This window comes from Martes martes (genome assembly GCF_963455335.1).
Source record: "Martes martes genome assembly, chromosome: 3".
NCBI classification, from domain to species: domain Eukaryota; kingdom Metazoa; phylum Chordata; class Mammalia; order Carnivora; family Mustelidae; genus Martes; species Martes martes.
Genome location: NC_137890.1, coordinates 3,658,682 through 3,672,061, shown reverse-complemented (window position 1 = coordinate 3,672,061; position 13,380 = coordinate 3,658,682). Strand labels below are relative to the sequence as shown.

At 37.9% G+C, this 13,380-nt stretch overlaps 1 protein-coding gene across 1 annotated transcript in view; it reads left to right on the top strand.

Annotated features, from left to right (window-relative positions):
* The window catches only part of MYO16 (myosin XVI), a 442,217-nt gene that overhangs the window by 143,147 nt on the left and 285,690 nt on the right, over window positions 1-13,380 (top strand). The window contains exon 11 of the mRNA XM_080798962.1: window positions 5,329-5,394. Within this exon, the coding sequence (XP_080655088.1) occupies window positions 5,329-5,394 (66 nt within the window). The remainder of the gene's footprint in view (window positions 1-5,328; window positions 5,395-13,380) is intronic.

Here is a 13,380-nt window from a genome sequence, read left to right as displayed (position 1 = left end):
AGGAAAGTGCAATTTAGAAGCATATTTGGATTTTTATTTGGAAGCTCCTCATTTTTCCTTCCTTAGCAGATTTCTCCTTTCTCTCTCAGTCTACTTTTTTTCTTCATTTATCTGAGTAATTTTCAGATACTTCACTACAAAGGTTCCCATTTGGTTCAATCATTTTACTTTTCTTTTCTCCTATACTTGGTGATAGAATCCTGGTCAGTCCTTCCATTGAAGTCAATGAATCACAACATGTAAAGAGAGTCACACACCATTCACGGGTGTACGGTTTCATGAATTTTCCTTTGGTGAACATGCCTAGGTAACCAGTAGCTTCATAAAGAAATATAATATTAAGAAGACCCTTCCTCAGTTTACCCTACCCATCACGAAAGATTTTGGCATATATAGGTACAGATTTGTTTGTTGTTGTTTTTTTTTTTTTCCTGGACTTCTTATAAAAGGACTCACCCAATGTGTTCTCTTTTGTGTCTGCCCACTTTCTTTCTTTCTTTTTTTTAAGATTTTATTCATTTATTTGAGAGAGAGCACAAGCGAGAGAGCAGGAGAGGGAGAGGGAGAAGCAGACTCCCCACTGAGCAGGGAACCCGATGTGGGGCTCGATCCCAGGACCCTGAGATTATGACCTGAGCCGAAGGCAGTCGTTAACCAACTGAGCCACCCAGGCGCCCTTGTCCGCTTTGATTCCTCATTGTGTTTCTGATAACCGTCTATCCTGTTCCTTGCAGCAACAGCTGATTTTTGCTCCTCTAAAATCAGCTGCTGTGTGGATATATCCTCATTTATTTATTTACTCTACAGTGGAAGAACACGCAAGTTGTCTCCACTGTTCGGTGATTGAATTCTGCTGTTACAATTATGTGAATTATGTGGGTGATACTGTTATAAACCATCTTGGGCCCTTTTTGGCAACATGTGTACGCAAGTATGTCCGTGGGACAGTGTAGGGCTATTTCCGTGGGGCGGGAACCGAGTCTTGGAATGCCAGCGTTGCGGGTTCTTCCAGCCTGAGTAAACACAATGAAACACTTTCTCATAGTGGATACACTCCCACCACAGACCTTGGTCTTAATGTTTCCCCGAGTAGACTCCCACTGCTGCATTGCCATGGCGTCTCTGTGGTTGGTGACCAGAAGACCCTGGCAAGTGGGTCTGTTGCGAGAACCTGTCTTCTGTTGTATGGATTCGCCTAAACCAGCACTGAGATATCTTTATCACTAAAGCAGCATAATAAATCTTGATCTAGAGAAGTCCTCTATATGTCATGGGGGGTTAATATCCCTCCTTTGGCCACGTTTACTTTCTCTGGAACATTTTTAAATTTTCAGTGTAGAAATCTTGACCATTTGTATTAGATCTGTTTCTAGGCCTCTTTCAAACTCTGATGCTATAAGAAATATTATCTTCTTACTGAAAATAACAAGCAAATTTCATTTTCTTATGGTGTATTACAAATACAGGGATATAATTTCATTGGGAAATTCATGTTTTATCTGCCCAACTTGCTAAGTTCATATGTAAATATTAATTTAAATGGGGATTCTTTTGGATGCTCTGGATATACTGCATATAGTATGTAGCTAATGACTTTAATTTTTCTCTTAAATCTTGACAGTTTCCTTACTCTTGTTTTATTTCACGGGATGGCCCTCTTAATAAAAAGACGATGGGAGGTAACAATAAGCTAAGATAGGCATCCCTATCTCATCTTGGATCTCAGGGAAGAGATTTCGATGTTTTATCATTAAGCAAGTTGTTTGCAGTAGCTCTGCCATAGGTGGGGTTAAATTTCATTAGATTGAGGGAGTTCCTTATATTTATAGTTTTCAAAGTTATTATTTTTAATCAAGAGTAGGCGCTGAATGCTATGAAAGGTTTTTTGACTGTTGAGTCTATTTTGAGATGATCATATGGCTTTTTTTCCCCCACTTTTTAGTATTATAAATTACAAGAGTTGACTTACTAATATGAAGCCAACCTTACTTTACTAGAACAAATCCTAATTGGTTGAAGCAGATTATCTATTGAATGTATTACTGGATTTAATTTGCCAATAGTTTGTCAGGATTTTTGCATGTACTTTATGGAAGAGAAGTGCCTGTAATCTTCCTTTCTTTCAATGTACTACTTAGGTGTTTTCTCTACTGTTATTTTTCTGGAGCAATGTATATTTGCTCATTTTGCTTTTTTGGTTCATGAATGTTGGGAAGAATTCACCAGTGAAGTTTAAATTTTCTTTGTGGAAAGGTTTTTAGACATAGATTCAAATTTCTTTTACAGAAAAAAAAACAACTAGTCAGATGTTCTATATCTTACTGTGTTGGTTTGGTAAGATGATGGTTGTCATCCACATTATCTAAATACCTATCGTGGCTAAAATGTGATTCCCAGTATCTCTTCAGCTGTTTTTATATCTGTGTTGTCTGTAGCAATGTCATATTTAGGATACCAGTAGTTTGTGCATTTTGTCTTGTTTTCTCAATCCTGTTAGGGTACTTACCATTTTATTACATGGTTCAAAAGACCACCTTCTGACTTTTGTTCCTAGTCCATTAATTTCTGCTGTTATACTTATTCTATTTCTTTATATTTTGATGTAATTTGATGAGCTCTTCAAAAAGTATACTTAGATCATAATTACCAGCCTTCCTTCTTTTTTAACATTATAAATAGCATATCAGATAATAATTTCTATGCTAAGTATATCTTTGGTGGCATCTCACAAATTATGATATGTTATAATCAGAATATCTTCTCATTTGCATTGCAGCTCTTTGGCTCATAGGTTATTTGTAGCTGCATTGTGTACTTCCCAAACATTTGGTGATTTTCTAGATATCCATTATTATAATTCTGGCATGATCAGAGTACCTACCCTATGTGATTCACGTCCTTTAAATGTAATGAAACTGACCTGTGTTCAATTTCAAAGAATGTATATTCTGCAATTGTTTGGTAACAGTGCTGTATATGAGTCAATGAGTCACTTGGTAATTATTTATTTCAAAATTTTATCTGCTTATTCCTTCAGTTGCTAAGAAAAAAATTGTTTAAAATCCCCACTGTCGTCGTGAATTAATCTTTCTCCTTACAGCTGTTTTTGCTTCGTATTATTTTGTGCTTGATTTTAGTCTCATAGAAATTTTAAATGCTATATCTTCCTGGTTGATTTAACATTTTATCATTGTGAAATGTCCATTTATATCCCTTTTATTTTGTGTATGTGTGAATTGAGTGTTGCTAAACCGCATTTTTCCTGTTCTTATTGTATGCAGGTGTCTCTTGCTTTATCTTTTACTTGCAAATTTTCTTAATCTATAGAGAGTGCTTTAATCTAGTTCATAATCTTCATCCTTAAGAACATTTAGTAGCTTTACATTTGATGTAATTTCTGATTTGGGGGGATTTAAATCTATTATTTTATTATTTGATTTCTATTTATTCCATCTGTTCGTCGTACTTTTATATCTCATTACTTGTCCTTTTTTAAGTTACAAAAGTATTTTTATTTGTTTCCTGTGCTTTATTCATTTTTCAGTTGTGCATTGTATTTTTATTCTGTAGCAGCACAGAACTCATTACCACATTTATTTCCTTCAGTATATTTTGCCACGTTTTAATTTTATATTTTTTACTTAGTCTGATTCTCACAAAACCCCTTTAAGAAAAGCAATTCTTAGAATCCTGTCATTTCACTTGTTACATGTTTGATGGAATAAACATATATGTTTTATTTTATTTGAATTTGACTTTTCTATTTCTTTCTTTTTCTTTTTTTTTTAATTTTCAGCGTAACAGTATTCATTGTTTTTGCACCACACCCAGTGCTCCATGCAATCCGTGCCCTCCCTAATACCCACCACCTGGTTCCCTCACCCTCCCACCCCCGCCCCTTCAAAACCCTCAGGTTGTTTCTCAGAGTCCATAGTCTCTCATGGTTCTCCTCCCCTTCCAATTTCCCTCAACTCCCTTCTCCTCTCCATCTCCCCTTGTCCTCCACGTTATTTGTTATGCTCCACAAATAAGTGAAACCATATGATAATTGACTCTCTCTGCTTGACTTATTTCACTCAGCATCATCTCTTCCAGTCCTGTCCATGTTGCTACAAAAGTTGGGTATTCGTCCTTTCTGATGGAGGCATAGTACTCCATAGTGTATATGGACCACATCTTCCTTATCCATTCATCCGTTGAAGGGCATCTTGGTTCTTTCCACAGTTTGGCGACCGTGGCCATTGCTGCTATAAACATTGGGGTACAGATGGCCCTTCTTTTCACTACATCTGTATCTTTGGGGTAAATACCCAGCAGTGCAATTGCAGGGTCATAGGGAAGCTCTATTTTTAATTTCCTGAGGAATCTCCACACTGTTCTCCAAAGTGGCTGCACCAACTTGCATTCCCACCAACAGTGTAAGAGGGTTCCCCTTTCTCCCCATCCTCTCCGACACACGTTGTTTCCTGTCTTGCTAATTTTGGCCTTTCTAACTTGTGTAAGGTGGTATCTCAATGTGGTTTTAATTTGAATCTCCTTGACGGCTAGTGATGATGAACATTTTTTCATGTGTCTGGTAGCCATTTGTATGTCTTCATTGGAGAAGTGTCTGTTCATATCTTCTGCTCATTTTTTGATATGATTATCTGATTTGTGTGTGTTGAGTTTGAGGAGTTCTTTCTAGATCTTTATAGATTATAGATTATATTATAGATATTTTTTATAGATCCTGGATGTCAACCTTTTGTCTGTACTGTCATTGCAAATATCTTCTCTCATTCCATGGGTTGCCTCTTTGTTTTGTTGACTATTTCCTTGGCTGTGCAGAAGCTTTTGATCTTGATGAAGTCCCAAAAGTTCATTTTCGCTTTTGTTTCCTTTGCCTTTGGAGACATATCTTGAAAGAAGTTGCTGTGGGTGATATCGAAGAGGTTACTGCCTATGTTCTCCTCTAGGATTCTGATGGATTCCTGTCTCACGTTGAGGTCTTTTATCCATTTCGAGTTTATCTTTGTGTACGGTGTAAGAGAATGGTCGAGTTTCATTCTTCTACATATAGCTGTCCAATTTTCCCAGCACCATTTATTGAAGAGACTGTCTTTTTTCCACTGGATATTTTTTCCTGTTTTGTCGAAGATTATTTGACTTTACTATTTCTTTATTTACAAACTTTATTTACAAACTTTTAAAATAGCCTACAAAATGTTAAAGTATGGCCCTTATTTATTTTCTATATTATGTACAGTGATTTTAAAATTATATCACTTTTAATTTTAAGTGTTCTCTTTGTACAGTCCCCCAACTATTTCTATCCTTTTCTTTTAACAGACTTTTATTGGAGATATCCTCTTGCTTGTTAACCCGTTCAAAGAACTTCCAATTTATTCCACAATGGTGAGTATGAATTTGAAATATCATTTAAAAATGTGGAGTAATGCTCATCAGACATATCTATTCGCATCAAATGATCAGTTAAGAAGAAACCCCAAAACAATAAGTAAAGTCAACTTCTCAGAAAATTCTAAATTGATATTTGCATAATAATGACTTTCATTTGTTCTGAGACAAAAATGGAAAAGAATGTGATGTTATCAAAAATGCCTTTGCACTTATAATGTGTCATTTTACTCCAATTGTAGTTACCAGACAAACTTCTAAAATTAAATAATACATTACTCTACTTTCCATACCTTCTTGACTAATTCAAGATCAGTTGGCTTACAGTCCTTGTTTCAACATCATCACCTCTTTCAGAAAAGTTTTATGAAGTTAAAACAATGAAAATGAGAAAGGACAATATAGAATTTTATGCATTTTTCCAAATGACTTTCTACTTTCGATTATGAGACTCCCAAAATGAAAAGAAAAATTTCTTTTGGAAAATTATTCCCGATAACTGAAAACACGACATAATTTTCGAGTAGTAATAGATCAAGAACATCATTGTGCAGCGCTCTATTTTTTTTTTTTTTTGTAAGCACAAGCTGGTTCCAATGAAAGTAGAATCCGTAATAGGGAGCACGAGCATGACAAAGAGGCAAGGGGAGCAGACGTGTTCTTGAAGCAGGGACATGCTCTTAGGTGTTGGAGGGGAAGGTGGCAGGAGAGAGGTTGGAGGGGAAGGGAGAGAGAACACCTTCTTTAAGCTCCCAAGGAATCAATGAAGAATTCTTAAGAAACCTCTCCTGAGACAGAGTGCCCACTCACTGTCCCAGCCGCAGTCCTTCTTACCAAAGTCACTTGAACTGTTGCTTTACAACTGCTGCACCTTGCCAGGTGTCCTCGCTCCACTCAGGCTGATCCCAGCCTTAGTCTTGGGCCACCTGAGTGTGTGGTCACCTGTTGGGGCAGCCCAAGAGCAGTCACCAGCAGTCGTCTCACGAGTTCTATCAGAGGAGTTCAACCTGACCTGTTATGATGAAATAGACAGCACTGTTTGTATTTTTATTTATTTTTATGTCAGTTCTTAATAGTTTTGTTTTACAAGGATTCTATTCATTATATTTAATCTTCCAAAGTTTGGGGCATATAATTATTCATGAGTCCTATTTATTTTTTTAATGTTTGTAGAATTTTGAGTGATTTCTTTCCATTCCCAATGCTGGTCATGTATGCCTTCTCTGACTTTAAAATCCATTTGCTGGGAATTTCTTGATTGTATTAATCTTTTCCAAGAAAACATTTCCTTACGTAATTTTTTTCTACTATATATTTATTCTCTATGTGTTTGATCTCTGCTTTTTCTTTTAATTGTCTCCTTCTTTCTAAGTTCTTGGAGTTTCATTTGATAGTCATTTAAGTTATATAGTTATATTGCCAATTTTCTGCCTTGTATAAATAAGTATTGGGGGCTTTTAATTTTGCTTTAACCACAGTTTTCTGCATCTTTTTAAAAGAGATTTTATTTATTTATTTGAGAGAGAGAGAGATAGCAAGAGAAAGCATGAGCAGAGGGGAGAGGCAGAAGGAGAGGGAGAAGCAGGGTCCTTGATGAGCAGGGACGCTGATGCGAGACTTCATCCCAGGACCCTGAGATCATGACCTGAGCTGAAGGCAGACACTTAACTGACTGAGCCACCCAGGTGCCTGAGCTTTCTGCATCTTTGATGCTTTCCAAGTTCATTATTCTTCAGTTTAAGAGAGAGAGTGATAGAAAGAGAGAGAACCCCTGCTATTTCAAACTGCCTATTAATGTGTTGTTTTTGGCTTCTATCTATGGTATTACATTGGGTCATAGAGTCAAAAAGAATCTTATGTTGAGACAAAAGCCAATTTTAGGTAATTGCATAAAATATATACATATATAGCTATTATATAAATGCTTCTATAGATCTAGCAGTCAAATTCTGAGGATTAAGGAAAATGTAACATAATGAATTATTTTAGTACAATATTATTTGTCATGTTGTATTCTATTTCCAATGGAAAAGACTGATTTTCTGGTTTCTTCATTTTTAGGGTATCAATAGTGAAACAGTTTTCTGGCTTCAAGTATCGTGTTGTATTTGCAGGTCTTTCAGGAATACTTGTTAATAGAGAAAAGGAGAGACATTAAGAGACATATTTCTTTATTAATGTAGGAATAAAACATGATGCAATGAGATTTTTGCATGAACAGTTCATTAAAACTTAAAATAGTGAATGCGACATATAACTTATACATATCATCCTTTATATCCATCGATTCCAGTGGACTCTGGCATAGAATGTAAGAGGAAAATAAATATATTTGGGTAAAATAATGTGCTATTAAAAAGCTTACAACAAAACTGCCCACTTTTAATAGGTCATAATGATATTTTACTGTGTTTGGTGCTTTTGGAATTCACTTCCATTTTGTAGAATCAAATAGTTTGCAGTTTCCTGGTCTACGAGCAGTAACTCGTAATATAATTAGAGATATTGGGTGGCTATGAGGACTTCACTCTTAGGCTGCATTGGTGAGCATCCCCTGCAGCATTCTTAGGACCTTGTGATTTTGTGTCAGTTACTCGCATACTGAACCACATCAAGTTATCTCGCTGTCCTATGGACATGCAAGAGAAATTTTCACTTTTTTTTATGCTCACAGATTATGTAATCAAGTGTATGCTTATTATCTTAAATAACAAATTCTGCTCAGATAGTTTAGTTTCTTCCCTCATTAGTTAAATAAAAGAAGAACCTGAAACATTGAATATGATTTTATCTGTGAAGATTACGTAAACCAGGGGAATGACTTCTCTGTTTCATGTTGAAAAACAAATCCATGCGCATCATCTGTAGCTCACTTTAATTTTGTTACCATTAACTGTGTTATGTTAAGCTTTGCATAACATTCATTTCATAGGAGGCCGTTAATCATGGATGCAGAGCCTCTGCGTTGAACTGCATTTTGAGACTAATACAAACACATGGCAGGAAGCAGCCCTCTCCCAGAGGTGGTTTATAGCCGTAAGCAATGTTGATGTGATGCGAACAGTCACTGGGGGGAGTGGCACCCAGGGGGCCAGTAGGCAGACAGTCATAAATGAAGTATAACCAGCAGGGAGGGGTTCACTATTGTGCTCCCCATTTATGTCGAAGGAGAGTGACTTTGCTTATTTTAAACATGTAAGGGGTAGGGAGAAGGAGAAAAGAGAAAAGTAGCCAGATCTTTCTGAACAGGCTTTGCAAAAGAAGCAGTGTTATAATCCGGAACAAGAATGCTTCAACAAACCAAGAAACATTTTTTTTTTTTTTTTTTTTTTTTTTAAAGGTTTATTTATTTATGTTAGAGGGAGAGGGGCAGAAGGAGAGGGAGAGAGAGTCTTTTTTTTTTTTTTTTTTTTTTTTTTTTTTTTAAAGATTTTATTTATTTATTTGTCAGAGAGAGTGAGCACAGGCAGACAGAGAGACAGGCAGAGGCAGAGGGAGAAGCAGGCTCCCCGCTGAGCAAGGAGCCCGATGTGGGACTCGATCCCAGGACGCCGGGATCATGACCTGAGCCGAAGGCAGCCGCTCAACCAACTGAGCCACCCAGGCGTCCCAAGAAACATTTATTGAGTCCATTAAACACAGTATGTTATGGTAGATATTTGGGGATGCTAAGTAAGCTTCTCCTCATCCTTAAAAACTGCATGTACATTCTAGACATAATGCATAAATAATGGTAAAAATGATCAGATTTCCCTTGTAGATGAGGACAGTAAGATAGCTGTATTGAGAATGTACACTATTAATTGACAAGTCAGAATGTTGGCATTACTTGGAAAAGCAATGGGATTGTTACAAATCCTAAGGGATGAGTAAGATTATGGTAAGGGAGAGGAAGTATACTTTGGAGAATTGTCTAGAGTCACATTATGGGGACCAAAAATATAGGATCATTGAGAAGAAGGCACAGAGTAATCTTATAAGAGCAAGAAGTTCAAAAAGTTAAGGAATTGAAAATCTGGTTTGGATCTAGACTATAAAGCTGAGTTAGAGAGTTTGAGTTTTAATTGTAGAAAATAAAGACTCACTGGAAACAAACAAGTTCGATACAAATAGTGTTTATAAGTCTTTTGCCAACAGTTTGAGAACAAGAGATATTTAGGCAGGAAGAATAATTAGTAGGCACTGGAATAATTCACGAACAAGCCTAGTATGGGGACTCTGGTGGTAGTGGGCAGAAGTTGAGTGAGTTTCTGAAAAGACACTAAGAGCCTGCAGAGAATTTCATTTGAGGAACAAATAAGAGAAAAGGCATCCCTTGAAGATACAGGTTTTGAATCTGTGAGTCTAGGAGAATCTATAACAAAAAAGAGAAGAAAAGAAAAATTGATGAGGAAAAACCAGGTTCAGGTGAATGTACAGTTTTTGGAGGTTAAATTGAAATGTTGAAGTTCTCCCTTGGATGCAAGATTAGGAATAATTCACATAGATATTTCATTTTATAAGATTTCTAGGAGTCACACCAAGTTTAAGAATAAGGTAGAAAAATAATAGAAAGCAATGAAGGAGGAGGAGGAAGAGGATAGGGAAAGAGGCAGGGGGAGAGGAAGGGAAGAGGGATGGGGAGACCACAATGACAGGGTAGATGGGTGCCATTAAAGAACCAGGTCCAAGGACACCTGGGTGGCTCAGTTGGTTGAGTGGACTTTGGCACAAGTCTTGATCCCAGGATCCTGGAATTGAGCCTCGCACTCTGGGTCCCTTTCCTCCCTCTTACCCCCCAGGTAAAGGTGCACATTCTCTCTCTGTCAAATAGGTAAAATCCTTAAAAACAAACAAACAAACAAACAAAAAATAGGTCTAATGCATTGTTGAGGTAGTAATTAAAAAGGACAAACATCTTGGTGTTTGTGCCATTGTGGAAACCAGTGAACATGTGAATGTCATGAGAGTGGACACATCAGCCATAGATATGCATGGGCCCTCAAACATCCGTGTCAGACTGGTCTCAGATATTTCTACCTGTTCCCTTTACTATGGATTTCACAAACCAAAGATGTATCACTTGGAAATCTCAATGTGCAAAATAATGACACCATTCCAGGTAAAAGACCTGGAGATAATTTCTCAAGATCATATTTATGAGTACACAAGGACACAGCAATGCTCAGAGCCCATGTCCTTTGTTGGTGGTAAGATTAAGCTCTCCCACTGTGTGAAATGGCATAAAGTATAGAGTGTCGAGCTTAGGGCTTCATTAAATTTCAGATCCTGCTTGCTCTTGGCCTCCTAATATTCCCACTGCACGTTTGAGTGTGGCAAGCAGCTGGGATGAGTGAGTGGAGCGCATTACCTCTGGACGAGTGGGGCTGGAAGGAGAGGAAGGAGGACCTGGCGTTGTCTAGGGCTCATCACGTGGTAGGTCTGCTGCAAAGAGTTGCGTGCATGTCATCCCATCTACTTACAAAAGGCAATGCAGTCAGTATAAGAATTATTATTTCCACTTCGGAGGTGAAAACACCAAGCCTTCAGTAGAATTAACAAATTTTCTAAAGTCTTCCATGAGCGGGAGGGACAGAATTTAAAATGAGGTCATGTAACCTCAGAGCAAATGTGTGATGAGCTCCTCTCAGCATCACAGACATAGAGCCCAGAGGCAATTTTGTTTATTCGATATGTGATTCTTTGTAAAAAAAACAAAAACAAAAACAAAAAAACAAAAAACAAAAACCCACAAGTATTTTTTTCCAGATTATGTCCTCTGTATGGATAGTTATATAGATAATGAGTAGGTAATCCAATCAGGCAAGTAGAGGGACGTATTTTTACCATAGCATGAAGCCAACCACCTCTTAACGTCAGGGAGGTTCCACAGGTTAGGAGACCTGGACGGCTGGGGAGCCCCGTCATCCATTGTGGGGCAGCATGGTTGGCTTCAGAATTCAGAACAAGGTAGGATTCTGCCACCTCCCAGCAGTTTCCTGAGAGGTGTCATGTGCATGAAAGTGGGAGAGAGGTGATTCATAAAAACAAAACAAACAAACAAAAACAATGAAAAACCCTTATTCATTAGAAGCAGAGAGTCCAGCCAAGGGGCAAAAGGAGGCACCCAAGAATGAGGCTGATGTGATGTCATCTTGCCCATGAGTTCCAGTCAAGCACTTAAAATTACCAGTGACCAGAATCTTATTCCCAGATGATGCGGTTGGGGAGAGAATAAGGTGAAGGGAGAGAGAAGGCATGTGGGTTCGGAATGGCTGTTGCTGACGGTAGTTGTGGACCCAGTGAGAATGTGCAATAATATTAATAATGAAAATGACAGTGGTGACGATCACCAGTCTGAACGTTACGTGGCTTGTCAGAAGACTGAAACTTCTGACAGTGTAAGTGAAAATCTTCAGGCTTCAATAGAAATAATTAAGTAGAATTGATTATTATCTTAATTAAATGCACTGTTATATTAAAATGATTGTTTTGTATTTATACCCCTTATGAAGCCAAGTATTGGCGTTTGGCAGAATTACCAACTATTACCAGGGATTACCTGGTAATCCAGTCAAGTATTACCAGGTTATAGCAATGGAATATTCTACAACAGAAAGTCTGACACCACGTGGAAAGGAGAGGGCTTTTAAGAGAAGGGATCTGAGAAGTGTTAGTTTGATTATCATGAAAAAACATTGATACCCAAGATCCCTTATATATCTAATGTCCAGGAAAACTTGGCCTTAAAAGTAGATGTGACCCCGAGGATGTGAGGAAACGGAGTAGGAGTCACACATGCCCCTGGCTCTCTTCTGTCTCGCCTTGTTTGTAACATCTAATGAAATTCTCTGCAGGATTTTACAGATGGATCTTAAAAGCATTCTGTTAAAATTTGATTAGGCCCATGTTGGGCTTGGGACGTGAGATAGTGTTAGTGCAAGTGTTCAAAAGGAACAGGAATTTGTCCTGCAAGAAAATAGAGCTGGGCCAGAACTTCCTGGTTGGTTTATGAGTTACAATGTATACATCACCATCATTCATTCTTTTGATATCCATTTTAAATTCTGGAATAATTAAAAAATACAAAAATCTGAGAACTATTTCAAACAAGGAAGTCCTGTTTGCTCGCATACACTCCTGAGATTGGGACACAGCTATAATGATGTGCTAAGAACACTTCACGTCCTACTTCAATTGTAACGTTTGTTTCCTGCGTAGAACAGAAAATAAAGCTTTGTTTTAATTATATGGTGTCTTAGATTAGTTTGTGTGCTATGCTATGGACACAGGCAGATTCCTTTTCATAAACTATGACAACCACTCTCCTGAAACTATTACCCTTTCGTCCAGTCATTTTTTTAAAAAAAGATTTTATTTTTTTAATTATTTGAGAGAGAGAGAGCATGTATGTGCCGGGAAAGAGGCAGAGGGAGGGGAGAAGACTCCCTGCTGAGCAGGGAGCCCAGTGCAGGACTCAATCCCGGGACCTGGAGATCATGAGCTGAGCCAAAGGCAGGCACTTAACTGACTGAGCCCCCCAGGGGCCACTCGTCCAGCCTTTTATACATTCACTATACGTAAGCACATACGGTCGTCCCACTTACTTGGGGTTTCACTCTCCGTGGTCTCAGTTACCTGCGGTCAGGGTCGCCGAGGGACTGATCCTACTTCTGACATAGCACCAGAAAGTCAGTAGTAGCCTGACTCTGCGTCACGTGTCTGCGTCACTCACTGCGCATGATCATCTTCCGTCATCCCAAGGAGAGGGTGTATACAGGACAAAGAGGTATTTTGAGCCTGGGTGGCTCAGTCAGTTAAGCGCCTGCCTTCGGCTCAGGTCATGATATAATAAATAAAATCTTTAAAATAAATAAATAAATAAATAAATAAATAAGGTATTTTGAGAAAGACAGAGAGACCACACCTGTAAAACTTACTACAGTATATTGTTGTAAGTGTTCTACTTCATTATTAGTTATCATTGGTAATCTCTTACTGTGC